Here is a 26,014-nt window from a genome sequence, read left to right as displayed (position 1 = left end):
CCCTGAACCCCATCTGCATGAAGTTTTGTCAGTTCTTCCTCCCAAATCCCACTGGTTCCAAGCCTCCCAGGCCTTCCTACTGGTTCCAAGCCTCAGGCCACTCAGCCTCCATCTTCCCAGTCCTCAGCTGCTCCCTACACTGTACCAGGGATGGTGAGAGAAGGGGGTCATGATTAGGATGGGAGGGGGATTTCTGAGCTGAGGGGTAGCCAGGTTGGTGTATGCTGGGAGTGGAGACAGAGCAGGGGCTAGGGTGAGGCATGAGAGGCAGGCACCTAGGGCACCAAAGTAAGGTCCTTAGTTTTTCTGGGACTGAACTTGCTGATCCTGCACTTCTATTGGACCCTATGGGGCAGATTTGGTGAAGAGAGGCAGGTGGTAAAGTGCTCCACACCTAGGGAGCAAACACTGAGAGAGTGGAGTTTCACAAAGGCAATGTGGACTGGCTTGCTGGTGAACTTTCCAACCACGTAGGGCTGTAATTCCAGGTGTGGTGGCCAGGAGACTCCTGAAGGGCAATTGTTTTGTCAGGCTCCCCTGGTCAGGGGCCTGATAGAATGGACACAACATTAGCAGTGGGCATCAGGGTAGAAGACAGTCTGAGAAGTGCTCAAGGGGCTTTGGGGTGCCACCAGGACCCCTTCATCTTGGTAGAGGAAGGCTCTCGGCGGGGTTTCTGATGGGAGTAAGGAGGTAAGGGCCTGAAGGGCACACGCATTTGAGCGTTTACACCTCTGGTAGACACTGCTTGCTGCCCCTGCCAAGCTGGATTATTGGGACCTCTGGGGCAGGTGTTCTCAGGTGCGGACTTAAAACAAAGGAACCAGGAAGCAGGGCCTCCCTAAGCACAGGTAACCCGAGGCCCTGCTGGCCCTGTTCCTGTGGGCTGGTCTTGGGGAGTGGGGGTGCACGCCCTCTGAGGGGTGCCGAGGACTTCACAGTGCACTAAGCGGGGTCAAGGTCCACAGGGAGCGGGAGAGGGAAGTAATCCAGGAAGTCTTCCCGGAGGCAGTGAATTCTTAACGGAGTTCGGCCGCACGGAATCTTCCCAGGCGCGGCTGGGCGCGCAGGCCCCACCCATTCCCGCCCACCTGTGGGAAAGGCAGGCGCGCTGGGAGGCTTCGCGGGCGGCATTGCGTTCTCTGCCCCGGCCTCAGCCTGCTTGGGGGCCTCTGCGGTGGTGCTGGACGCCGGGAGGGGGCCCTCCGTGCCAGGCCCCCGTGCGGCCCGCTTGGGAAGACCTCAGAGAGGGCTCCTTTGCCGCGCGCTGCAGGCTTGGTTCCGGGCCGGCGGGGTGGGGGTGGGGTGCGGGGGCGTGCCCGTGGTGGCCCTGAGGTGCGCAGCAAAGGCAGCTGCTGCCCTCGCCCCCCAAGACCGCAGTCCGCTCTGGCGCCCGTCGCCTGGGGGCGTCTGGTACGTGGCGTCTCCTGGAGGTAGGTCCTTCATCCCTCCCATTTCACAGAGAAGAAAACTGCAGTCCGGGATGGCTCTGCCGGCCTGTCCAAAGTCGCACAGCTGGTTCTGGCTGAGCCCCGACCTCGAGAGTGAGGCACATGGCCCCTGCAGACCGGGCCCCCGAGGGTCCCAGGCTTGAGGACCTTTCGGCCCCCCCACCCCCTTGGAAACGAAAGAAGAGGAGCCTGCGCTGATACGGAACCTCCACTTCTGCCCTTGACTGCAACACCCTCGGTTAGGACCCCACCCACAATTTTTGGATAGGGGTGGGTTTCTCTCCCTCCTTTAACTTCTGAGGTTCCCCCTTGGATTGAGATACTGCTCTCCCCTTCCAACCCCATCTCTCTTCCCATGAGGTTGGGATGTCGGGGCCCAGTCCCAGGGTAAAGAACCCTAAGTTCTGGAGGTTGCAACAGTAAAGAATTGAGGGGGCCACTGAGTCTGGGAGGCTCACGGAGGAGGTGGAGTTGAGGCATGGAATACAGAGCTGAGCAAATCTGGGAGGGGATGACGTGCATGGGGCGCTGGGCTTGAGCTTTGTCAGGTGGGCAACGGGCAGCTCCCATTACCAAGCTCTCACTCTTACCCCAGCCCCATTCCTTCACCTTGGGTGTCTGGGAATTCTTGTATCTGTTGTAGGGAAGGGGACACTGAGAGGTAGGGTGCAGGTAGTGCTGGGGCTGACTTGGCTTTTGTGGTGTGGTGGGCATGGGGCTGGGTCTGACTGATCTCTGCTTTCCCACCTATGCCCAGGCTTAGTCATGGCGAAGCTGGAGACACTGCCTGTGCGCGCTGACTCAGGGCGGGATCCCCTCCTGGCCTTTGCCCCACGGCCCTCTGAGCTCGGACCCCCAGATCCTCGCCTGGCCATGGGCAGTGTGGGCAGTGGGGTTGCCCATGCCCAGGAGTTCGCCATGAAGAGCGTGGGCACCCGCACAGGGGGTGGGGGCGGCCAGGGCAATTTCCCTGGCCCTCGAGCTGGTGGCAGTGGGGCCAGCAGGGAGAGGCCAGGCCGCTACCCCTCTGAGGACAAGGCTCTCGCCAACTCCCTCTACCTCAATGGCGAGCTGCGGGGCAGTGACCACACAGATGTCTGTGGCAATGTGGTGGGCAGCAGTGGTGGCAGCAGCAGTAGTGGTGGCAGTGACAAGGCCCCACCACAGTATCGTGAGCCCAGCCACCCACCTAAGCTCCTGGCCACCTCCGGCAAGCTAGACCAGGTCAGTACCCAGGGTCTTTTTCTGGAGATGGGAGGTAGCCCAGAGAGGAGGGTGAAGTGGGCCCGGCTGGTGGGTCCAGGGCAAAGACTTGGCTTGGGTGGGCCATGAGGTAGAGACCCAGCTAAGTGGCTCCTGGGATGGAAATCGATGGGGGTGAGAAGTGGAGCTGAAAAGTCTTGGCCAAAGGGAAGAGGCTGGGATCAAGGCTAAGGCCTCACCCTGATGCCCACTCCCCCTTCCTTGCTTTTACACAGTGTTCAGAGCCGCTGGTTCGGCCTTCAGCCTTCAAGCCTGTTGTACCCAAGAACTTCCACTCCATGCAGAACTTGTGTCCCCCACAGAACAGCGGGACCCCTGAGGGACGACAGGGCCCTGGTGGCCTCAAGGGTGGACTGGACAAGTCTCGGACCATGACCCCAGCGGGCGGGGGTGGGGGCAGCCTCTCAGACTCAGGCCGGAACTCACTCACAAGCCTGCCCACCTACAGCTCTAGCTACAGCCAGCACCTGGCGCCCCTCAGTGCCTCCACCAGCCACATCAACCGCATTGGCACTGCCGGCTATGGTAGTGGCAGTGGCAGTGGTAGTGGCAGCAGCGGTGGTGGGTCAGGCTACCAGGACCTGGTGACCTCTGACAGCGGGCGGGCCTCCAGCAAGAGTGGGTCCTCCTCATCCATGGGGCGGCCTGGCCACCTGGGATCGGGAGAGGGCGGAGGTGGAGGCCTGCCGTTTGCGGCCTGCTCACCACCCTCGCCCAGTGCTCTGATCCAGGATCTAGAGGAGCGGCTGTGGGAGAAGGAGCAGGAGGTGGCAGCACTGCGACGGAGCCTGGAGCAGAGCGAGGTGGCAGTGGCCCAGGTGCTGGAGGAGCGGCAGAAAGCGTGGGAGCGGGAGCTGGCCGAGCTGCGGCAGGGCTGCAGCGGGAAGCTGCAGCAGGTGGCCCGCCGTGCCCAGCGAGCGCAGCAGGGCCTACAGCTGCAAGTGTTGCGGCTGCAGCAAGACAAGAAGCAGCTGCAGGAGGAGGCAGCCCGGCTGATGCGACAGCGGGAAGAGCTCGAGGACAAGGTGGCCGCCTGCCAGAAGGAGCAGGCCGACTTCCTGCCCCGGATGGAGGAAACTAAGTGGGAGGTGCGGGTTGGGGGCTTGGGCTTTCTCCCTGTCTCCTCTCCCTTCTGTCCCTCTGGAGAAACCCAGAACAGTAGGCCATCACGATCACAAGGGGAGTGAAAGTTGGGGGGGGGCACAAGATTGATTAGGAGTGTCTGTGAGGACCAGAGCTGTCCCTGGGTTGGGTGGGATTGGCCATGTATGTCCTGAGTCGGAAGAGGGGGCCTAGTGTGTCACTTCTGCCCAGCCTGATGCCCTGGAGAAGTGTGGTACCTCTGGGGCTGGATATGGGTGAGGTGAGCAGAGCTCTGCCTTCACCCCAGCTTTTCCCACCCAACCCTGCCCAGGTGTGCCAGAAGGCCGGGGAGATTTCCCTCCTGAAGCAGCAGCTGAAGGACTCGCAGGCCGATGTGTCCCAGAAGCTGAGTGAGATCGTGGGGCTGCGCTCCCAGCTGCGGGAGGGCCGCGCCTCGCTGCGGGAGAAGGAGGAGCAGCTGCTCAGCCTGAGGGACTCGTTCAGCAGCAAGCAGGCCAGCCTGGAGCTGGCCGAGGGTGAGCTGCCCGCCGCCTGCCTCAAGCCGGCGCTGACCCCGGTAGACCCCTCTGAGCCGCAGGATGCCCTGGCCACCTGTGAGAGCGACGAGGCCAAGATGCGCCGGCAGGCGGGGGTGGCCGCCGCCGCCTCCTTGGTCTCCTTGGACGGGGAGGTGGATGCTAGCGGGGAGAGCGGGACGAGGGCCCTGCGGCGGGAGGTGGGCCGGCTGCAGGCCGAGCTGGCAGCTGAGCGGCGGGCTCGGGAGCGCCAGGGGGCCAGCTTCGCAGAGGAGCGCCGCGTGTGGCTGGAGGAGAAGGAGAAGGTCATCGAGTACCAGAAGCAGCTGCAGCTGAGCTACGTGGAGATGTACCAGCGCAACCAGCAGCTGGAGCGGCGGCTGCGCGAGCGTGGGGCCGCGGGGGGTGCCAGCACACCCACCCCCCCGCACGGCGAGGAGAAGAAAGCCTGGACCCCCTCCCGCCTTGAGCGCATTGAGTCCACAGAAATCTGATCCCTAATCTGGGCATGCGGACTTTTGACAAATGCCCTGTCAAAGGCCAGAGTCCCCAATATCCCCTCCCGTCACCTCTCTTCCCCACATTTCCCATATCCCCAGACCAAAGAGGTTCTCAAAGCAGCTGTGACCAGGTCCCTCCCCTCCCTTCACTGAGTGCCCTCCTAGCTCTACCACTGCCCCTCTGGGCAACCCACTGGGACCCTCCTCCCTAGGAGAAGACAGGGAGAAGGCAGAGCGTGTGGGGACTAGGGGCCCAGGCTTCATTTGTTGGCACTCCCTTGTTGGAGATGGAGGTGGCAGGCCTGCAGAGCCATGAGGTGCCCCAGCCCCTTGTTGGTCTGGGCTGCTACTGTTGGCCACCCTGGGTCCAGTGATGTTCTCTGTGCTCACCTCATAGGCCATGTAGCCTGAGGGGGCCTGCATAGGGTCTGCTGAAACTGAGAGACCTTGGGTTCCTGGCCTCTCTCCTTCCTGCAGTTTTCTCCCTTTCTGGGCAGATTGGCAGGACAAGTTGGAGCAGATGGCCTGCCTGTGGTTGAGAGGGCTACCTGCCCAGCCCCTCCCCACCAAGGTCTCTTGGGCTCAGGCCTTAGAGCCTGGCTTGGTCTGAGTGTGTGTCCATATGTGTGTTGGGGGGAGGGAAGGGCTGGGGCTGGAGGCTGTGTCCAGGAAAGATTTGCCCTCCTGTTCCTGGGAAGGGTCACCTGGAGGCTTCTAAGCTCTCCCTCCCTACCCTCACCCCCTCTTTCTGGCCAGAATCCAAGGGCAATAGTCTCATCTGCTTGGCCTACCCCATACTGAGGGCCACTGTCTGGTTCTAACTACAGCTATTAAGTGCTACCTGCCTCTCAGGCACTCCCCTCACCCAGTTCCTGAGGTCATGAGTGTCTGTGATGTCTTACCCTCTGCATTCCCCCAGCCTCCTGCTTTCAGCTCAGAACATCATTGTCCCAGGCCACCTCTTCCCCCAAAACTCACCTTTTCTTCCAGTAGAAAAAAAATTCTGCTTGATATTTGGTGCACTGCCCACTTCCAAGCTCCACTGGGCCCAAGCCTGAGCCTTTGTTTTGGGGGCTGGGGGGATGGTTGAGATTGCCCTTAAAAAACAAGGCTGACCAGAGAGGAACACTGACCTTTGGGTTCCCAGGGTCCTGAGGTAGCCCACCGTTTGCCTAGGGTAGGCCTGTCATGGCCATCAATGGGGGTTGGGGCAGCCAATGTGACTTTCTCCTCCATGGGCCCTCTCAGAGTCCATCTGCCCAAGATAGGAAGGGAAAAGCAAATTTCTAATTCACCAGCAATAAAAATTGGAGGAGGCTTGGCCCTTAGCCCTTGTATTTCTCTCTTTTCACTCTCTTCCTCCCACCCCCAAGACTAGGTTTGGGGACAGGGTGGAGAGAGCTGGCAAGTACTGTGAGCAAGTCCTCTAACCCCTGACCAGCCTCCTCCCATGACTGGTGACTGTTTAACAAGCTGTGTCCCCCCCATGAAAACAGAGTGCCCCTCTGTGTGGCCTCTATCTTTGCACAGCCCCTTCCGGTGGCCCTCACCAAATCTCTGAACTGGGTTAGGAGGCCATCCTGGCAATCACTGCCCATTTCACTCACCCCTCAGTGTACCTGTCCCAGAACCTGGGCTGGGCCAGAGGGGCAGGAGGAAGAGAAGGCATTAGTAGGAAAAAAAAAAAAAAAAAAATTAACACTCAGCTTTGGGACTTCCAACCACAAAAGAAATTATATATAAATATATATAAATATATATATCTACCATATGTGATGAAAAGACTTTGTTTTCTTTTCCCAAAGAAATAAAATGGAGAAAGCCTCTTGAGTGGCATTCTTTGGCCTGTTTGTGTCTTTGCAGGTGAGGGAAGTGTGGAGGGCAAAGCTGGAGTAAACAGATTTCCCAGAAGAGGCATGAGACTGGAGGTGCTCACTGGGCCATGCCAGGAGTTTGGCTCAAAGCCCAAGCTCCTCCATGTTTCCCAGGAGGAGTTGTGGTTCCATGTTTCTGCCCAGTGGAGCTGTCTCTTCAGAGTTTCCAGCTGGTTCCAGTTCAGAATCTGGACAACAGACTGCTGTCCAGAAGGAAGGTGATACAGAACAGCTAGATGCAGCCTGCAGTGGCCTGAGCTACCCCAGAGCAATGGGCTGATGTTTGAGGGCAGAATACATAGTAATGAAGGCTGAGAACCAGTCTGTAATTAGTGGTGAGACCCAAAAGGCAGAAGGGACACAAGCTTGCTGCAAGCAGGCAGCTGTCCTTTGAGGGCAAGTGCTTCCTTTACGGTTTTTCTGGCACCCTTACAAAGCTCCCCAGTCAAGAATGTATTACATGCCCTGGCCTGTGTGACACAGTTGGTTGAGGATTGTCCCATGCATTGAGAGGTCACCAGTTCGATTCTAGGTCAGGGCACATGCCTGGGTTATAGGCTTAATCCCCAGTAGAGGGGGTTCTGGAGACAACCAATCGATGTTTCTTTCTCTCGCTCTCCTTTCCTCTCTGTCTAAAATCAATAAAAACATTTAAAAAAATCTTTTAGATTTTTTAAAAAATGTATTACACTACAAGTAACCTGATTTACAGGACCTTAAAGAGTGGTTTATTTTTTCTTACCCTACAAGTCTGGTAGGCATCCAAAGTGTCATCGGTGTTGGTTCATCAAGGTCCTAGACTGTTCATCCTACTCTCCTATTCTTGTTGTTTCCATCATGCCACAAGGTGGCTGCCACAGCTCCATGAAGGCATTGAGGCAGCACTACTTTATCATGAAAGTAAAAGCTTTCCCAGAACCTACTAGCACATTTACCTTTAAATTTTCTTAGGCCTGACTGCATGTTCTTCCCACTTCAAGGGAGGCTGGGACATTGAGTATTCGTATTAGGCAAAGAACAATAGGATTGTGGTTCATCCCCTGGGGATGACCACTCTGCTCTCTCTCGGTTCTGCTGGCAAAGACAGAGTCATAATCAACAACTAACTGTGTGCCTTGGTCTGGCCAGTGTGAGAGACCCCCTCCCTGAGCAGTGGTGTCAGTGGCCTGGGGCCCCAAATGTTCACACCCAGGCAAACAGTGCCCTCTGCAGATCTCAGGATTTGGGATGCCAAGCTTGCCCACATCCCCCTAGCAATGAAGTATCCTGCCTACATTACTTTTGTCTCCTGGACAAGATGGTGCCCTGGAGGGAATACCAATTCTCAGGTCCCCTTCATAACCCTTAAGATGAGTGGAGGAGCAGGAGCAGTCAAGGCACTGACAAGGTATTACGTACGACCTTGTCAAGCAGCTCTCCAGTGCCTCCAGGAAAGGCTATCTGGGGCCAGGCCCTCCTGGAGGATCTCAGTGGAGCCTCTTCCTTGCCTAGTTTTTCCCATACCGACTCAGGTCTGAGCCCCCCTACTTAGGGAGGTGGAGGATCACCTGGATCACCCTGGCTCATCTATCATAGACTAGCACTGGCCCCCTCAAGTTCCAGCTCCTCCTCACATCCATTTCTCCTCGTCTACTCTGCTTCTCTTGGGAGCACTTTATGATTACATCTATCTTAAAAAAAAAAAAAAAAAAAATCTTTGATTTCAGAGAGAGGAAGGGAGAGGGAGAGATAGAAACATCAGTGATGAGAGAGTCGTCATTGATCAGCTGCCTCCTGCACGCCCCCTGCTGGGAATGGAGCCCGCAACCCCGGCATGTGCCCTGACAGGGAATTGAACCACATCTCCTGGATTCTAGGTCGATGCTCAACCGCTGAGCCACGCCGGCCGGCGATTACATCTCTTTTAAATGCATGATTACCCTCATTGTACAGACGAGAAATTAGGCTTAGAGAATTTAGGTAACTTCCCCAAGGCCATAAAACCCTGAATGGCGGTCGGGATTCGAACCTGTGTCTTAGCTATTCAATTACTTCCAGGGCTGTGCGTCCACGTCGGCGTTTCCCCTCCGCAGGTCCTAAATTCCCCTCGACTCCTCAACATCGTCCTCTAGTGGGAAACGTCCTTGAAAAACGCTGACAGGGTCTTTTGAGCCTCGGCCGTACCCGTCATTCTCGCTGCAGCCGGAAGTAGCGGGCAGTTGGCCGGAAGTAGGGCTGCGAGGCCCGGGTGTACCGGGAGGAGTAGCCTTGGTGCTGCAGTCCTCATGATCTGGGATCTGTAGTTGTGGTTCCCGCGCTGGCCGGCCCAGGTGAGTGGCGGAGGCCGGGGGGAAGGTCATGCCGGCCGCTCGTACTGACCTGGGCTGTGACCCACGCCTCCGGGCCGGTCCAGGGCCGGCGCGCGCAGAGGCCCGGCTCTGCGCTGCCCCGTCCCGGTGGCGGGCGCCCCTCGCGGGCCCGGCTCTAGGGAGAACCCGGCGACCCCAACCACTCCGGAGTTCTGAGACCTTGGGCGAGCGCCTTATCCGAACCTGTACTTCTCAGCTGTGGGACAGATAATGACAGTACTTGCCTCCCAGACCTGTTGTGAGAATGTAGTGAGCCGCACCTCTTACATACTGTAATGTGCATGCGAATCACTTAGGGATCTTGACGATTCCGGTTCTATAGGTCTGGGGTGGGGCCTGAGAGTCTTCGTTTTCTAACCAGCTTCTGAGTGAGGCTGATACCGTTGTTTTTCAGGCCACACTTTGAGCAGCAAGGCCCTACAGTATTTTGCCTAGAACCTGGGATGGGGTGGGTGAGTCTTCAGTAAATATCAAACGATGTTTTTCGAACAGTTTCTGGTTGCACAAGCCTAACTAAGTAGTATTGATGCCCCACTCCCTTTTTTCTCCCCAGGAGTAAGACAGGTGATTACCTTCTCTTTTTATGTACAGCTCTTCTGTCCTGACTCAGGAAGCTTTGGGCCCTCTCTCTACCACTTAGGTTAATCGACATCCTGAGGTGATACTTTATTGCTCACTCACTGTAGATCCTTGGACAGTGCTTCATCCTGTGGAGCTGGTAGCCAAGTGCTTTAGCACCAACATGGCTCATGTTTTGAGCTTCAGTAATATCCTGCTGTAATCTGAACTCATGTTTTCTGCACTTTGGGCAAACTTTGAGTAGTTAGAACAGCTGCCTTTCCTGAACTAGATTCTGCAGCTCAGTACTCTGAATGGCTCTGGGATGAACTTACTAGTGTCTGATAGACCAAAATAAAACCTGAAGGCTCAGTGCCATATATAATACAACTGAGAAAGTGTCGTATTGGCCTTTGGCAGTTAATGTAGATCCGATTTGTCAGTTTGATTTTCTTCCCCATTCATTGGTTTCTTTTTCTTTTTTTTTTGGTTTATTTTTCTGTTCCCCAATAAGGCCTTGTCATTCATCATGCAAATAAGTCAACTTTGATATCAAAGAATTTTGAGGTTCCCCCTTCGCTTTTCTGAAATACTGTATTGTGGGGCCTTGCAAATCTAGGAAAACAGATTTAAAACCAAGTGTTTGATGGAGTTAACAGTGATTGTACTTGGACCATTTGGGAATTTAACTATATAACTGTGGGTACAGATAGTTCTCTTTATCTGCCTGGATTTTGTCAGTCCTCTAGTAGTCTCACTTAAATGGCTGAGAGAACATGAGTTTCTTCTCTTCGTTATAGTCAGAAACTTTCTAACGACAGTCTTACCAGACTGTTTAAGAGCAGTGGCTCTAACAGAATTATCTGTGGGGCCTCGTCAGACTGTATCTACTCAGGCCCTTCTTGCCATTCTGAGAGAGGAAAAGCAGAGTCTTAGAAGGGGAGGAGAGGGCCATGAAAGCCAAAAAAAAAGTTTCACAGATGACTGACTGTTACTTGCTGTTTTCTAGCCCATAGCATGGAAACTAGAAGTAGAGGGGATGGGCTGTTAGACCTGATTCTGGTTTGACTTAGCTCTGTGAGCAATACTTATCTTGACTTAAACACCTTTGCACTAATGCTTTACCTTCATGGTAGTTGTAGATACCCATCTTGTAGGCTGTGCTCCTGTGGAAATAAGCACAGAAGAGTCTAGCCTAGTTTACATCTACATTAACAGCTGAGGGCCCATACTGTCAGCTTCTAAACCCTCACCATGGGCATTAAAGCTTTGTAGACTTGTCAGGAGACTCCAGCACTTAAAGAAAGTTGGTTTTTTAATTCTTAGGGTTGCCCATTAAATTATTTGCTAAGATAAGAATGGGTTTTGAAGTATCCATTTATTTGTGCCAATTTTATCAGGACATAAGAGGGTTAAACCTTTCTAGCAGAAAGATCAGAAATCAGAATAAAGGGATGAGATCTGGTAACTGGAATATGCTGAGGGTGTTATATACTTAATCTACAGTTAGCATGGCTGCCTTCCTCCACCTGACTCTCCTCTAACTTCCAGACTGTAGTTTAAAACGAAGCTATTCGACCTTGCTCAGACCTGCACCTGGAAGGCAGAAGTAAGATTCCTCACTCCTATGAAATCACATGATTCAGAGTGGTTTGGGCAGTGCTATTGAGCACAACCATGCTCCCGGGGTCTCTCAGTTTCCACTCTGGTTTGTAAAGAGCCTTAAAGAGGAGGTGGGGAGCTGGTTATACTTGGGGCACTTAAACTAGGAAAGGGGCTTTGTGAAATGATGCCACATATCTTTGAACCTTTATAGAAGGCATCAGGAGTCATTGGGCATCTCATGGTGTTCTCAGCTTTCTTATGGATTCTTGGGAGTCTTTAAGTAAGGAGGAACTAACTCAGCTGTGTTTTCTTTACCTGTGTAACACATCCTTACCTCCTTTTCTCTCCACATTTTGCTTTATTGGTTCTGTATTTTGTGTTTCTTCCCTTTTTCTGCAGTATTTAAGACCCAGCTTCCGAAGTGGTCATATTTCATACTTATATATAGATATGGTGTCTGTACACGTAACACTAAAAGTTCCATGATGAAAAAGTAAGTAGCTACTGTTTGCTATTTGCAGTTTGGCTCTGCATGCCTCTAAGATGATTTTGTTATCATTTCTGCCCATTCTGTGAGCATCCATAAAGAAGTTCTGGAGACAGTTAAAGTGCTGACACTGGGAATAGCTTTCCAATATTTTCCTTGAATATTAAGATTGCTTTCTCTCTTCACTGATTGTCTTCTTGATGAATACCTTAATTTCCTGTTAGCACATGCATTTTGTAAATTTAATTTTTGTCAAAGTTATACACGGGTATGGTTTACACAGTCGAATAGTTTGATAGAGTTTATAACACTAAATACTAATTTCCTCTCTTTTCTCCCTTTATTTTTGTTTCCTAGAGGCACTATCAACTATTTGTCTGTTTCTTTGGCATTTATCAGTATATTCCTGAATAACATATTTGTGTTGCTATTTTCTTATTTCTAGGAGATATATATCAATATCTATAAAAATCTTTTGACCTCTCTGTGGACTTTGAGTCTCTAGGTCTCTTTTATCACTACCTAACTTTCCCTACCCATCTTCACCTCCCTTTAGCCTCTGAATATAGTTTGCTTATTTATATATATATATATATATATATATATATATATATATATTTTTTTTTTTTTTTAAATATATCTTTATTGATTTCAGAGAGAGGAAAGGAGAGGGGGAGAGAGAGATAGAAACATCAATGATGAGAGTCATTGATCGGCTGCCTCCTGCACGCCCCCAACTGGGGATCGAGCCTGCAACCTGGGCATGTGCCCTGACCGGGAATCGAAACCTGATCACCTGGATCCTAGGTCGATGCTCAACCGCTGAGCCACACCTGGCCAAGCTAGTTTGCTCATATTTTTTTTAAATTTTATTTAGAGAGAGAGAGAGTAAAACGTTGATTTGTTGTTCCACTTATTTTGTGCATTCATTGGTTGATTATTGCATGTCCCCTGACTGGAGACTGAGCCTGCAACCTTGGCATATCGGGACTACACACTAACCAACTGAGCTACCCAGCCAGGGCCAGTTTGCTCATAATTTTTGGTTAGTTTGATATTCAAGGTTTATATTAATAGGATTATATAAATATTATTCACAATTGAGCAGGGAATGTAATATAACATTTTTTGTCTTGTACAACCTTTTTGTTTTCCTGCAGCTAATTTTTGTTATTCTTAATTGGTTTGGTTTTCTGTCTGCCTTATCCCAGATTATCAATTAGAAGTGTAAATCTCCTTTCCCAGGTAACAACTATCTCCTCCAGCATAAACTGGTTGCTCTTTATGTTTGCTTGCAGCTCTAGTCCTGGGATCTTCCTTCATCATTATCCTGGGGTTTTCCTTTGCTTCTCTCTTATGTTGAATCCTAAATTTTGGATCCCATATCTCTCTTCCCAACTTTCAGGCCTTCAAATGTGTTAGATCTCTTTACCTTGATACTGGGGCATCTTGTAAGCCCACTACTTTATGTAGATTTCCCTCTTTGAGGTCTTCTCTTTGTTTTATAAACTAACAGTAGTGATAGATTCCCAGACTGTTAGAGGTGGGTGGGCCCATTTGACCTCATTAGGTTCTAACCCTCCAGCTCCCTGCACCCTATAGATTGTCTTCCCTACTTCCCTGTCTGGAATCTGACTGCCCTATTGTCTATCCATTACACCAGCAATGTTAGTTTTGGAATGAATCAGACAATCCTTGATGTCAGACTCACTGTGTGCCTTGTCTGTAACCTTTGGCAGGTTTCTTAGTCTTGTGAAGTCCTCTTTTCCTCATCAGTAGGGAGACGATAAATCCTACCTTACAGAAATCCTATAAGGATTGGAATGAATGCAGATAAAAATAGCTCATACAAGGCTTAGCACAGAAGAGGCCCTAAGACAATTGTGGCTCTTCTTATTTCCGTCTTGGGACTTAGCCTGTAGTTTTACAAATGAAAAAGAGCCACATTAATCCAAGACATGGAATCTGCACCAGTCAGACATTGATGTTCTAAGAAATGATTCTTGTTAACTTTAAGACCATGCATAGTAATTTTATTAAGTATTGTTAGGTAGTATTAATTGAAGTAATTTAAAATTATATAATTTATAAAGGTATTTGTTAAATTAATCCATATATTCTTCTGTATTAACACTTTTAACCCCAATAAAAAGGTGAAAAAAGTTCATTTATCAAAGGTATAACAAAGTGTCCCTCAAAAAGACATTATATAACTACTTTCCTTTTATATAAGGGTATTTTAGGTGATGGCACTCATTTGTGTTCTGTTTATCCCACTGATATTTGTATGTACTTTTTCATGTACTGATGGCTGCTACACATTCTGTAAACCAGCCTCCCCCTTCTGGATGAACATTTGGGGTTTTTTCCCCCAGTTTTTTTGTTTAGACTGCATAGCTATTTTTGTAAAAAAATATTTTGTCTTTTTTACAAGTTATTTCTTCAGATCTAGTTCCCAAGATGAGATGAAGGACTACAGATTTGAATAGTTTATGGCTTTAGTTGCACATTGTGTTGGACTAAATTTACATTCCAGGATCCAAAACAAGTCTTCTTAAAAGCCCTGTTCTGTCACCTGGCGAGTCCCATTACTAACTCTTTTGTTTCCACCATGCCTATGTTGCAGTATTAATTGAGATTCCTAGTGACTTTTTCTGAGGTATAAATCTTTAATTATCTAAATATTAAAGAAAAAATAAAATTTAAGTATTATTTTCCTAATGTTTTCTAATTTTTAAAAAGGTGGCCATCTGCATTCGTAGGAATAAACTTATGGTCCATAATAAACTTTATGCAAAGGGTGAGGTAGTAAATATTTTATGCTTTGCAGGCCGTATATTTTCTGCCACAATTGCTCAATTTTGCTCCTATTGTGAGCAAGCAGCTATAAACAGTAATGAATGACCTGGCTATGTTCAGATAATACTTTACTTACAAAAACAGGTGGAGGGCTAGAGTTGGGCCATAATTTGCTGATATTTCGTCTGTGGCATCCGGACCCATAGATTGAAATTTGGAGTGCAGAATGGGTCCGCAGGCCACAGTAGAGAATCAAATGTGTAATGATTTCACGTGAAAGAATTCTGTTCTGGTTCACAAAGAAATTGGAGCACACATTCCTGCTATCCAGAGAAACCTTTCTGAGTTATCTGAACAAAGCCACTAACCTGCCCTTTGGTCTCCTAGATCTTACACTATGGGCTCTGGACGGAAGGGGCTGACAGGAGGTGGGCGGGCATTTCAGAAAGTCATTCTGTTTCCCTCAGAACTCTTGAGGGGTTTTTTGCAGCACCAGCCCTGTCTGGTCCATATCTTGGCAGCTCAGGGCTCCCTGGATTTTGCTTGTCAGGCTTTGGCATTTCTCACGTGCAAGGAAAGACAATAAGCATTTCAAGAAAGCAAGAGTACAGCAGAGTTCATATCCTCTCATGCTTTCTACTGTGGGAGAAAACTGGGACTTGCAGGATAATCAACACCTGACTCACTAAAGCATTGCTAATCCACCGCCTCCAGAGGAAAGCTGTGCTGCTCCCCTTGCTTGTCAGCAGGGCAGTCGTGTGAATTGGTGTTCCCTGTACCCTGAGCCCAGCTTTGAGAACCTTTTTGTTTTCCACCCATGAACTGACAATGAGCAGGATCTTGGCCTTCTGCCTACACCCCTCAAAATGAGTGAGTTTTTGAGTATATGTCCCAATTGCGTGACTACTCTGCAATAGTGGTTCAAACTCTCTTACAAGCCTCCTGGAGAGGAGAATAGGCATCTTCCAGCAGCCATAGGAACAGCATTAGAGCAACAGAATTCTGTAATCAAAAGTTTTGTACTTGGGGAATCAGAAGGGTTATTTTGAGTATAACCAATTAAACTTTACACCAAATCCCACTTTTTACTTTTGGTGTTAGCATGACAGCTTTTACCAACTTTCTTATTCTCCACATGGGTCTTTATGCATTGATACCACAGAGATGGAATAGGTTGCTCACTTTTGTTCCTAGTTTTCTTTTTGAAAGTCTGCCTTCCTTCCTGTTGGAAGTTAACAGAGCAACCGTCTCTTCTCTAACCATCACTACTTTCCTTCTGCCATAAAGGAAGTCTGTCCAGAGGTCAGAGGAAGTCCAGAAGGAAGTTTGGACTGAGCGGCATTCTGAAGAACTGTCCAGTAGTACCCTGGTTTTGAGGTTTTCTTGTGTCTTTATGCAAGTCACACGGAGTTTATCCTTGATGTGTGCTATCTTGTGGTTTGGGCATTCACCAGTGTTGAACTTACTTAAGTGGACAGCAGAGTTTTAACTCATTTCGTATAATGTGTAAATTTTGGTATTGTGATAGGTGGAAGCCACTTATTCTTCATCTACCCTTTTTTCAGTATCTGGCACCAATTCTGGCCCAGTCATTTGTGATCCATGGCTCTTGTGATATGCCGAAGATTTCCAGGCAGTTTCTGTGGAACGCCTCCCTGTCCAGCTCTAATCAAGCACCATATAAACAAGAAATTGCTTGGTCAAACCTGTGAGGACTGTGTTCTGACTGCCAAAACGATCAGTACTGACACCAGAATGGTAGCCACTCTCAAGTTATTAAAACCTTTAGGATGTCGAGTGTTTTGCAACCCTTTTGCTTACAGTGCAACCCAAAGTGTGGCATATTGGAATGTGGGAAACTGCACACGGCACAAGGGACAGGACCCTCCAGAACACAGTAGTCTCCGCCATCCTGCCAGAAAAGTTGAGCACATTTGTAGCACCTCTTCTTCTCGGGGGATCCTGACGACCAGCGGTACCCTCCTGGGTTTGGAGTTCAGCAGGGCTTCTGCCTCTAAGGCCAGCGCATTGAAATCAGGCTCCCCTAGGGCTATGAAAGGCGATGAAGAGGATGTAGAAGTTTTTGATTCCTTTGAAGACCCTCGAGTTTTCCTCCAGCTAAGACCAGAGTACCAGCTTCACAGTTATAGCAAATCTGAGCCTTGTCAGCCCCTGTCTGTTTCAGAAGGTGAACTGATTTTGCACAAAGTCACAGTTTATCAAAATAATCTCCAGCCTCAAATCATTGCTGATTATTTCTGTAAGCTGAGCTCTATGCCTTCAGAGCAACATCCTGTTTTGCTGTCCAGTGCCAACTTTGCATTGCTCTGCCAGCTGAGTGTGAAAAACATACATCTCTTTGAGACCCCAGATCTGATCAGTATTTTGAAAGCCTTTGTCAGTTTAGGAATCCCTCATTCCCATTCAGTGCTAGATGTGTATGAAACCAGATTTTGCCATAAGGTGTGGGATATGAATCTGGATCAGCTACTCTTGGTTGCTGACCTCTGGCGATACTTGGGCCGCAGAGTGCCTCGGTTTTTAAAAATCTTTTTTAGTTATCTTCATTTGCACTGGAAAGACCTATCCTTGTCCCAGCTGATTCACCTGATTTATATTATAGGTGAAAATCGTCAGGTACCCCAGGATCTAATGCAAAAACTGGAATCATTGATCCTCAAGTATATAGATTTTATCAATTTAGAGGAGGCTGGTACAATCTGTTTGGGGTTCTTTAAATCAAGTAGTAGTCTCTCAGAATTTGTCATGCGGAAAATTGGAGACTTGGTGTGTGCTGACATGCAGCATCTGAGTAGTTATGCCTTAGTGAATATTCTTAAAATGTTCCGTTTCACTCACGTGGATCATGTAAATTTCATGAAGCAATTTGGGCAGATTGCTCCTCAGCGAATTCCTTCCCTGGGAGTTCAGGGTGTCATGCACCTGACTCTTGCCTGCTCTGCCTTACGCATCTTGGATGAAGGGGTAATGAATGCTGTGGCTGCTTCTGTGCCTCCTAGGGTAGCATACTGTCGAAGTAAAGATGTTGCCAAGTTTCTGTGGTCATTTGGAACTCTGAATTATAAGCCACCCAATGCAGAAGAGTTTTATTCTAGTCTGATAAATGAGATTCACAGAAAGATGCCTGAGTTCAACCGTTACCCAGAACACCTGCTCACTTGCCTGCTGGGTCTTGCATTTTCTGAGTACTTTCCAGTAGAGCTCATCAATTTCGCTTTGAGTCCAGGGTTCGTCAGGTTAGCTCAGGAGAGAAGTAAGTTTGAACTAATTAAGGAGCTGTATACTCTTGACGGTTCAGTTGGCATTGAGTGTCCAGATTATAGAGGCAACCGTCTTAGTTCTCACCTTCAGCAAGAGGGGTCAGAAGTACTGTGGAATGCAGCTAGGAATGATATGAGCTCAAAGCCTGAATTCCTAGAAGCTCTCTTTTTACTTGAGACCATGTTGGGTGGGCCCCAGTATATCAAACACCATATGATTTTGCCTCATACCCGATCTTCTGACTTGGAGGTCCAGCTTGATGTTAATATGAAGCCATTACCATTTAACAGTGAAGCCACACCTACTGAAGATATAGCCAAATTAAGGTTCAAGCATGTGGGAATCAATCTTACAGATGATTTGATGAATCAGCTACTAAAGGGGAAATCAGGAGGTCATTTCCAGGGGGAAATTGTGACAGAGACTGGGCAGCAGCCCATGGAATTAGAGAAGAAAGCATCCATACCCTTGAAGGCCTCCCTTAACAATGTGGCAGACAGATTGGGGGCTATGGAGATGGCTGGCCCATGCCCACCAGCCTGCATGCAGGCCCCGCAAGTGAAGCTGGCTATTCAGTTGACAAACAAGAACCAGTATTGCTATGGTACCAGGGATCTGCTTGGATTGCACAATATGAAGAGGCGGCAGCTGAATCGGGTTGGGTACCGTGTGGTAGAGTTATTCCACTGGGAATGGCTCCCACTACTGAAACGAACTCGCTTAGAAAAGCTGGCCTTCCTCCATGAGAAAGTGTTCACCTCTGCTCTCTGAAGGGCCTTCTAGCATTTCTGCTCTTAAATGCTGTAGATATGCACTGTACCATGTTGTGAAACAGTTATAAAAGCCAGAATGTTGGTTTGTAATAAACTTATCTGTTGAGGAGACTTAATTGTGTTCTTGTCTGTGACATATTGAAGGTAGTGTATGTTATTGTGAATTACTTGTAACCTAATTTGTGCAGGTAAATAACAAACCTTAAAATGTCCTATTTTCAAGTAATTTCTCTCACTTTTCTCTCTCTGTTTACCATCCTTATCTCACAGTTACTTTGCATTTTTAGGATAAAAGTTTAGTCAGAAATTTTCTAAAGCCAATTTTTAAAAGTTGGTTTTTGGCCTTGGCCGGTGTGGCTCAGTTGGTTGAGCGTTGTGCCATACACCTAGAGGTTGCCACTTTGATTCTCAGTCAGGGCACATGCCTGGGTTACGGGCTTGATCCCTAATAGGAGGCAGCTAATTGATGGTTCTCTCTTATCAATGTTTCTCTCCCTTCCTCTCTCTAAAATCAATAAAAACATTTAAAAACAATAATTAATAAAAATTGGTTTTCATATACTTTGTTATAAAATAAGAATCTTATACAACTTCACTTACATTTCAGGATTTTCCTCCATGCGTGTTTTTTCTTCACTCCCTCCAAAGTTAAAGTCCTTATTCTTGTTTAGATTTGGTTAGTTTTCCTTAGTTGCTACTGATTCTTCCTGCTTTAAAAAGCCATTTCAGAATTAGTGAGCTTAATATCTTCCTCTTAGCCCCCTCTTCTGCATATTGACCTCTTTTGCACCCCTGGGATATTTTCTCCCTAAAATTGAAGTTTGAAGAGTAGAATTGTATGAGTGCCTGTTGGGCCAGAGGTTCTCAACTATGGCCAAGCAGAATGTCTTTCATGGCAAGTAGCTCAGATGAGAAGGAAACTTAGTACTGCCATAACAGGAGCAGTCTAGTGGGCTTCAGGTTTGGTTGTGGAGATTGTATATATGTAACTTTTCTTAATATGTTTTTATTTTTTTAGAGAGGAAGGGAGAGAGAGAGAGAAACATCCACGAGAGAGAAACAACATGGATTGGTTGCCTCCTGCACGCTCCAGCAGGGATCGAGTCCAAAACCCTAGCTTATGCCCGGACCAGGAATCGAACCAGCGACCTGCCTGTGCATGAGTCAATGCTTAACCACTGAGCCATACAGGCCAGACATATATGTGTAACAATACAAGTAAAATTTGTAAACATTGGGGAGTCTGAGAATTTCTCTTAAAAATATCCCTCCCACCATTATCTAGGTCTCTCAAAGATGACTCTTTAAGAGAGGACTTCCCCATCCAAACAGTACCCTGTTTCCCTTTGTTCATGCTCTGTGACTTTCTCCAGCTTCATTTTCCTCACTGTCCTCAGCAGTATTAGAAATTATTCTGTTTATTTAATTCGTTTTCCTGTTGGAAAGTAGCCTTTTGAGTTAACTTTGTCTAATTAATTTCCAGTGCCTAGAGTGGGTCCTATAACATAGACAGTAATGTTTAGTGAGTGTGGTTGGGCCTTGTTGGAGAGCTGGGAGTGGAAGGAAGGCAGAGGGTGGTTCTAGGGAGGTAGAGAGTATCTGGGTCACAAAAGCCTATGGCCTTCCTTAACAGCCTACGCCTACAGGGTCTGGACTCTCTCAAAAGGGATCTAAATTGGGGACTAATTGGGCAGATTGGTGTTTCAGAAATGTTAGGTAAAAAGTAGGGTAGTACTAGATTTGGGAGTGGGAGGTGCATGAGATGAATTGGAGAATATTTTACAGATGTATGCAAGAACTCAGCTGAGAAACAAAGGCCAGAACTGTGGGAATGGAAAGTTTGAATTCCAGCGATGTTTAAAAGGGGAGAAAGACAAGACTTGGTAACTGACTGGATTGGGAAATGAAGATTTTGGTCTCTGGATTGATAGAAGTAAGCAACTAAAATTGGAATCAAAGCAGAAAGGAATTTGGGTAAAGGATTAGTGATGAGTCTGCTCTGGTTGTGCTGAGATGGCCTGCCAGGCAGAAAGGGTTCGGGCCAGGGTCTCAAACGGGGCTGAGGACAGGTGGCAGGCAGAACCACAAGTGAGCTAAATTGCCTGGGCCAGGTGGGGAGGAGGTTATTGCAGGCAGCAAGGGGAGAAGAGGCCAGCAGTGGAGTACCAGCATTCGTGAGAGAGCAAAGCAAAGGAGACCCAGCGGCAAAGAAAGAAGAACAGAGAAACAAACAAAAATGGTGGCAGGGGTCCAGAGACTACCCTCCCTAGGAAGACTTGCAGAACTAAAAAAGCTGTTATATTCAGAGTTAGGGTTTGTTACAGTGAAAGGATACAGATTAAAATCAGCAAAGGAAAAAGGAGCTAGTGTAGAGACTAGGCACAGCTTTTAGTTGTCCTATTCTAGTGGAGTTGTGCAGACATCTCTTAATTTATCCCAGCAGTGATGTTTGATAGCATGTACAGATATTGCCAATTATAGAAGCTTACTTGGGCCTTGGTGTGCAGGGTTTTTATTGGGGGGGGGCGTCAGTCACATAGGCATGCGTGCCCACATGGTTGAACCTTACTCAATCTGTAGCCTTTCCAGAGGTCCAGCTGATACAGCCTAGCTCAAGACTTCCACCACAAATCACATTGTTAGTATAAACTGTCATGGCCCCAGGCCCCAGGTGTATATAGACAGTGTATCAGGCAGGATGTCCTAAAGGCTTAGAGATTATCTCCTGGTATGTGGTGAAGGGCCAGTTCCTTTGGAATGTGCAGGATTTGTATATCCCAAACCTGCTGAGTTAACTTTTACTGCCCAGAAACCAAAGGGAAAGGAGCATAATTTTAAAAAGAGGGTTTGGCCCTGGCTGGTGTGGCTCGGTTGGAGTGTCGTCCTGTACACCAAAAGGTTGCAGGTTCGATTACTGGACAGGGCACATACCCAGGTTGCGGGTTCAGTCCTCGGTCGGGGTGTGTAAGGGAGGCAACCGATTGATGTTGCTTACATTGATGTTTCTCTCTCTCCCCCCTCCCTCTCAAATCAATGAAAACATATCCTTGGTGAGGATTTGAAAATAAACAAATAGAGAGTTTGTATGTCAGTTGCTGGAAGGAGAACAATTAAGATAAGAACTAAAAAATCAATAAATTGCTAATGAGGATATTACCAATGACCTTAACAATAGCAGTTTGAATTGAATTGTTGGCAGAAGCCAGACTGCACATCTGTTGAATGAGTGAGAGTTAAGGAATGGGTTGCAAATGTTGAGGCAATTCCTTGAGAACTTTAGAAGAGAAGGGAAAACTTGAGCAGGATTTAGAGTAGGACTAGGATTGCTGGATAAAATACAGGTGGCCCAGTTAAATTTAAGTTTCAGATAAGCAATGAATAATGTTTTGTGGTAAGTTACACATAAAATTGGCCATTTTAAATGCATACAATTCAGTAATATTTTAGTATATTGATATTGTGCAACCAATCACCACTATGTAGTTCCAGAACGTTTTCTTCACCCCAAAAGAAAACTCCATACCCATTAAGCAGTCACTCCACATTTCCCTGTTTCCCCAGACCTTGGCAACTACTAATGTGCTTTCTGTCTCTATGGATTTACCTATTCTGAATATTTTTTAAATGCAATTATGCAATATGTAGCCTTTTTTTGTCTGGCTTTTTTAATGTAGTGGAATGCCTTCAAGGTTCATCCATGTTCTACCATGTATCAGTACTTCATTCCTTTCTGTGGCTGAGTAATATTCCATTGTGGAGATGGATATACCATATCTTGTTTGTCCATCAGTTAATGGGCATTGGATTTTTTTGGCTATTGTGAATAGTGCTGCTGTGAACATTTATGTACCAGTTTTTGTTTGAATACCTGTTTTCAGTACATTTGAGTATATATACCTAGCGGTGAAATTGCTGGGTCGTATGTTAATTCTATATTTAACTTATTGAGGAACTACTACATTTTCCCACAGTGGTTGTACCATTTTAAATTCCTAACAGCAGTGTACTAGGGTTCCAGTTTTGCTAACACCTGCACTTGTTATTTTCTGTATTTTTTTAAATAGCCGTCCTGGTGGTTGTGAAGTGGTTTTGATTTGTATTTCCCTAGTGACTAATGGTATTTAGCCTCTTTCATTTTTTTTTTTTTTTAATCCTTACCCAAGGATATGTTTTGATTGATTCAAGAGAAGAAGGGAGAGAAAGAGAGAGGAGGGGGAGAGAACATTGATATGGGAAATATAGATCAGTTGCCCCCTTACACACCCCAAATGGGGATTGAACCCACAGCCTGGGTATGTGCCCTGACTGGGAATTAAACCTGAAACCTTTTGGTGTACAGGACAATGCTTCAACCAACTGGCCACCCAGCCAAGGCAGCAGCTTTCAATCTTAACATATTAAGTCACCAGTCCATGAACACAGGATATCTTTTCATTTATTTAGGTCATCTTTAATTTCTTCCATCAACATTTTTTTTCTTTTTTTAATATATCTTTATTGGTTTCAGAAAGAGAAAAGCAGAGGGAGAGAGAGAGATAGAAACATCAATGATGAGAGAGTCATTGATTGGCCGCCTCCTGCATTCCCCCAACTGGGGATTGGGCCCGCAAACTGGGCATGTGCCCTGACCGGGAATCGAACCCTGATTGCCTGGATCCTAGGTCGACGCTCAACCACTGAACCACGCCCAGCCGGGCTTCCATCAACATTTTGTAGTTTTCAGTGTACAAGTCTTACACCTCCTCAGTTAAATTTATTCCTAAGTATTTTATTCTTTTTGATGCTATTGTAAATGGGATTGCCTTAATTTCCTTTACAAAGTTCTCCTTATTAATGTATAGAAATACATCTGATTTATTTACCCTGCACTTTTTGCATAATTCTTTTATTAGCTCTAATAGTTTTTTGTATGTGTGTGGATTCTTTAGGGTTTTCTGTGTATAGGATCATATCATGTGTGGGTAGAGATAGATTTACTTCTTCCGTTCCACTTTGGGTACCCTTTTATTTATTTATTTTTGCCTAATTGCTCTGGCTAGAACTTCTAGTACGGAATTGAATAGAAGTGGTGAAAGTGGGCATCCTTGTTTTGTTCATCATCTTAGGGGGAATGCTCTCAGTCTTTCACCATTAAGTTTTATTAGCTGTGGGTTTTTTCATAAATGCCCTTTATTGTGTTGAGGAGTTCCTTTCTGTTCCTAGTTTACTGAATGTGCAATAAATGATTTTTTAGTGTATGGCCCAAATAGTACATGGCCCAAATAGGACATTCTTATACTAAATGAAAATATATATTGTTTATTCAATTTTCAGACATAAGTGGGCATTTAATATTTGTATTTGCTAAGTTGGCAACCCTGAAAAAGACACAGCACCATGGCAGGTTTTTTGTTTTTTGGGTTTTTTTTAATGCTCACCTGAGGATATTTATTTCCATTGCTTTTCAGAGAGAGTGGAAGGGAGAGACAGAAAAAAATCTATTGGTTGCCTCCCGCACTTGCCCCAAATGGGGCCAGGGATCGGGCCTGCAACCGAGGTACGTGCCCTTGGCTGGAATCGAATTCGGGACCCTTCAGTCCACGGACCAACACTAACCACTGAGCAAAACTGGCTAGGGCAAGGCAGGGTTTTTTGATGGCCTGTTGAGGGCAGAAGAGGTTTGAATGTTGTTTCCATGTTGAGGAAAGGGTCTAGTAGTCAGAGATAAGTTGAGGATTCAGGAGAGAGGCAAGAACAGATAGAATAAGGCCTGAGGAAAGGAATGGAGTTAAGGTCAGGTTTGTAAATGGAGAGCCTGGCTGCCTCATGTGGGTTCCCACAGAATTTTGCTGACATTGCTATTAAGGCATTGAGTAAATGGTATTAGAACTCTGACCGTGTCCTTATTTTGAGTGTGTGGGTCCCTTTAAAGTAAAAACTATACCCATCTATGCCTTGCTTCGAGCCTATGAGGTTTTAAAAAGTGTCTACTTATGCCCAGCACATGTTAAACCCTTGAAGGGTGAATTGGCTCCAAGTGTGTAATACTGCTAGCTTCTTTGGGGCCCATGTTCTGGTCTCCTTGTGCACCTCTTACTGGTGGGTGACTGTGTGGGATAGGCTGGGACAGCTGTCTTTCATCTAAGAAGATTGCACATAAGTCAATTTTTTTCATGGATGGGCAAGTAACTCAGTTTGGAAATTATAAGAAGTACTGTACTTCTTTAAAAGCTGAAGTGCCCAATTTATAAAATTGCTCAGTACATTGGTATTCCACCCACTCTTTGAGGTTAAATGCTTTTCTCTTATTTGACAGGTAATCTTTTCTTCTCCCCCCCCCCCCCCCACTGTAACCTGTTTGAGCCTAGTCTTTAAAATATGTGTAACTGCCAAAATTACTTTCCATTACATTTTTGTGAGACTCAAAATCAGGTTGTATAACTCAGCTATGGCAGCTTCTTTGTAGGCCAAAGGAAGGTCGGTGCTCAGGTGTTCAGAAAGTGTCATGGTCACCTTATTCCCTTCTGAATTATCCCTCCACGATTCCCCACCCCCAGCTTCTGAGTCCTCAACAACAAAAAGGTTTGAAGAAGCACAGGCAGAAACCTTCCAGATAGGATGACCAACTTGAGTCCTCAACAACAAAAAGGTTTGAAGAAGCACAGGCAGAAACCTTCCAGATAGGATGACCAACTTGTCCCAGTTTGCCCGGGACTCTCCTGGTGTTAGCGCTGAGGGTTCCACATTCTGGGAAATACCTCAGTCCTGGGTAGACCACATGGTTGGTCACCCTACTTTGGATCTCTTCTCAGCCCTTCCCTTGCATTTTCCCTTACTCAGCCTGAGTACAGGGAGGCAGAGGAGAAAGGTGTGTCTCTGTCTGGACATCCAATCCCGTAGGGGCTGTCAGCTGCAAGAAATACTGTGGGCATGCATATAGAGTCACATCCCTCCCTGATATCATCCTGAGACCTCAGGAACCCATGCAGTTGTTTAACTTCTTACATCAACTTTAAACATGAAAGAAAAAAACAAAAACTTTTCCCATTACTCTAATACATTGCATATTTTAAATTTCTGTTTGTCCACCATTACCTCCCAAACTTGTCATGTGTACATATTTCTGATATAGATTTCTAACAAATGTGTGATCATAATTCTAGTTTGTGTTGTTTTTCTTCATATATACTTTTGGGTTTTTCTACATAGTCACATTTATCATTTAAGTGACAGGTACACCAACAATAACATGTCGCTCAAGCTTGTTTCTGACAGTGTGGGTAGTGGAATTAACGGGAGCCTTCACTTGAGGGGCTTAGGACTTCAAGACTTCTATAGTAATAGAGTATTTGGACTTAGAAAATAAAAGGCTTCTTAAAGGGTAGTACATGGCATCCTTGTGAGGGAACTATTCTTGTATCTTGACTGTGGGAGTGATTACATAAATCTATGCATAGAATAAAATTGCATAGCACT

At 47.2% G+C, this 26,014-nt stretch overlaps 3 protein-coding genes across 7 annotated transcripts in view; all 3 read left to right on the top strand.

Annotated features, from left to right (window-relative positions):
• Positions 1–1,602: 1,602 nt before the first annotated feature.
• LZTS3 (leucine zipper tumor suppressor family member 3) lies at positions 1,603–6,669 on the top strand. 3 transcript variants are annotated; one of them, XM_087818841.1, is made up of 4 exons: positions 1,603–1,689; positions 2,209–2,675; positions 2,930–3,739; positions 4,129–6,669. In XM_087818841.1, the coding sequence occupies exons 2-4, from the start codon at positions 2,217–2,219 to the stop codon at positions 4,825–4,827; spliced, it is 1,968 nt and encodes a 655-aa protein (XP_087674967.1). In that variant the 5' UTR covers positions 1,603–1,689; positions 2,209–2,216; the 3' UTR covers positions 4,828–6,669. The 3 variants fall into 3 exon arrangements, with proteins under 3 accessions (XP_087674967.1, XP_016067573.1, XP_016067574.1); XM_016212087.2 differs by having other exon boundaries at positions 2,930–3,802; XM_016212088.2 differs by having other exon boundaries at positions 1,634–1,721; positions 2,930–3,802.
• A 2,257-nt stretch (positions 6,670–8,926) lies between these two features.
• The window catches only part of UBOX5 (U-box domain containing 5), a 34,210-nt gene continuing 17,122 nt past the window's right edge, over positions 8,927–26,014 (top strand). For both annotated transcript variants that reach the window (XM_016212092.2, XM_087818840.1), the window contains exon 1: positions 8,927–9,016. The gene's annotated coding sequence lies outside the window, so the exon portion shown is untranslated. The remainder of the gene's footprint in view (positions 9,017–26,014) is intronic.
• On the top strand, positions 8,962–18,670 carry FASTKD5 (FASTK mitochondrial RNA regulator 5). Of its 2 annotated transcripts, XM_016212090.2 has the most exons (3): positions 8,965–9,016; positions 11,618–11,711; positions 16,070–18,670. In XM_016212090.2, the coding sequence occupies exon 3, from the start codon at positions 16,107–16,109 to the stop codon at positions 18,555–18,557; it is 2,451 nt and encodes an 816-aa protein (XP_016067576.2). In that variant the 5' UTR covers positions 8,965–9,016; positions 11,618–11,711; positions 16,070–16,106; the 3' UTR covers positions 18,558–18,670. The 2 variants fall into 2 exon arrangements, with proteins under 2 accessions (XP_016067575.2, XP_016067576.2); XM_016212089.2 differs by lacking the exon at positions 11,618–11,711 and having other exon boundaries at positions 8,962–9,016.

This window comes from Miniopterus natalensis, chromosome 7, assembly GCF_054644295.1.
Source record: "Miniopterus natalensis isolate mMinNat1 chromosome 7, mMinNat1.hap1, whole genome shotgun sequence".
Classification (NCBI taxonomy): Eukaryota; Metazoa; Chordata; class Mammalia; order Chiroptera; family Miniopteridae; genus Miniopterus; species Miniopterus natalensis.
This window is presented reverse-complemented; position numbering and strand designations above follow the sequence as displayed.

Coding starts and splice junctions, on each gene's coding strand:
- FASTKD5 (XM_016212089.2), top strand. CDS start 16,107: ATGGCTCTTGTGATATGCCGAAGATTTCCAGGCAGTTTCTGTGGAACG.
- LZTS3 (XM_016212087.2), top strand. CDS start 2,217: ATGGCGAAGCTGGAGACACTGCCTGTGCGCGCTGACTCAGGGCGGGAT. Junction 2,676..2,929: donor CCTCCGGCAAGCTAGACCAG/GTCAGTACCCAG, acceptor GCTTTTACACAG/TGTTCAGAGCCGCTGGTTCG. Junction 3,803..4,128: donor TGGAGGAAACTAAGTGGGAG/GTGCGGGTTGGG, acceptor AACCCTGCCCAG/GTGTGCCAGAAGGCCGGGGA.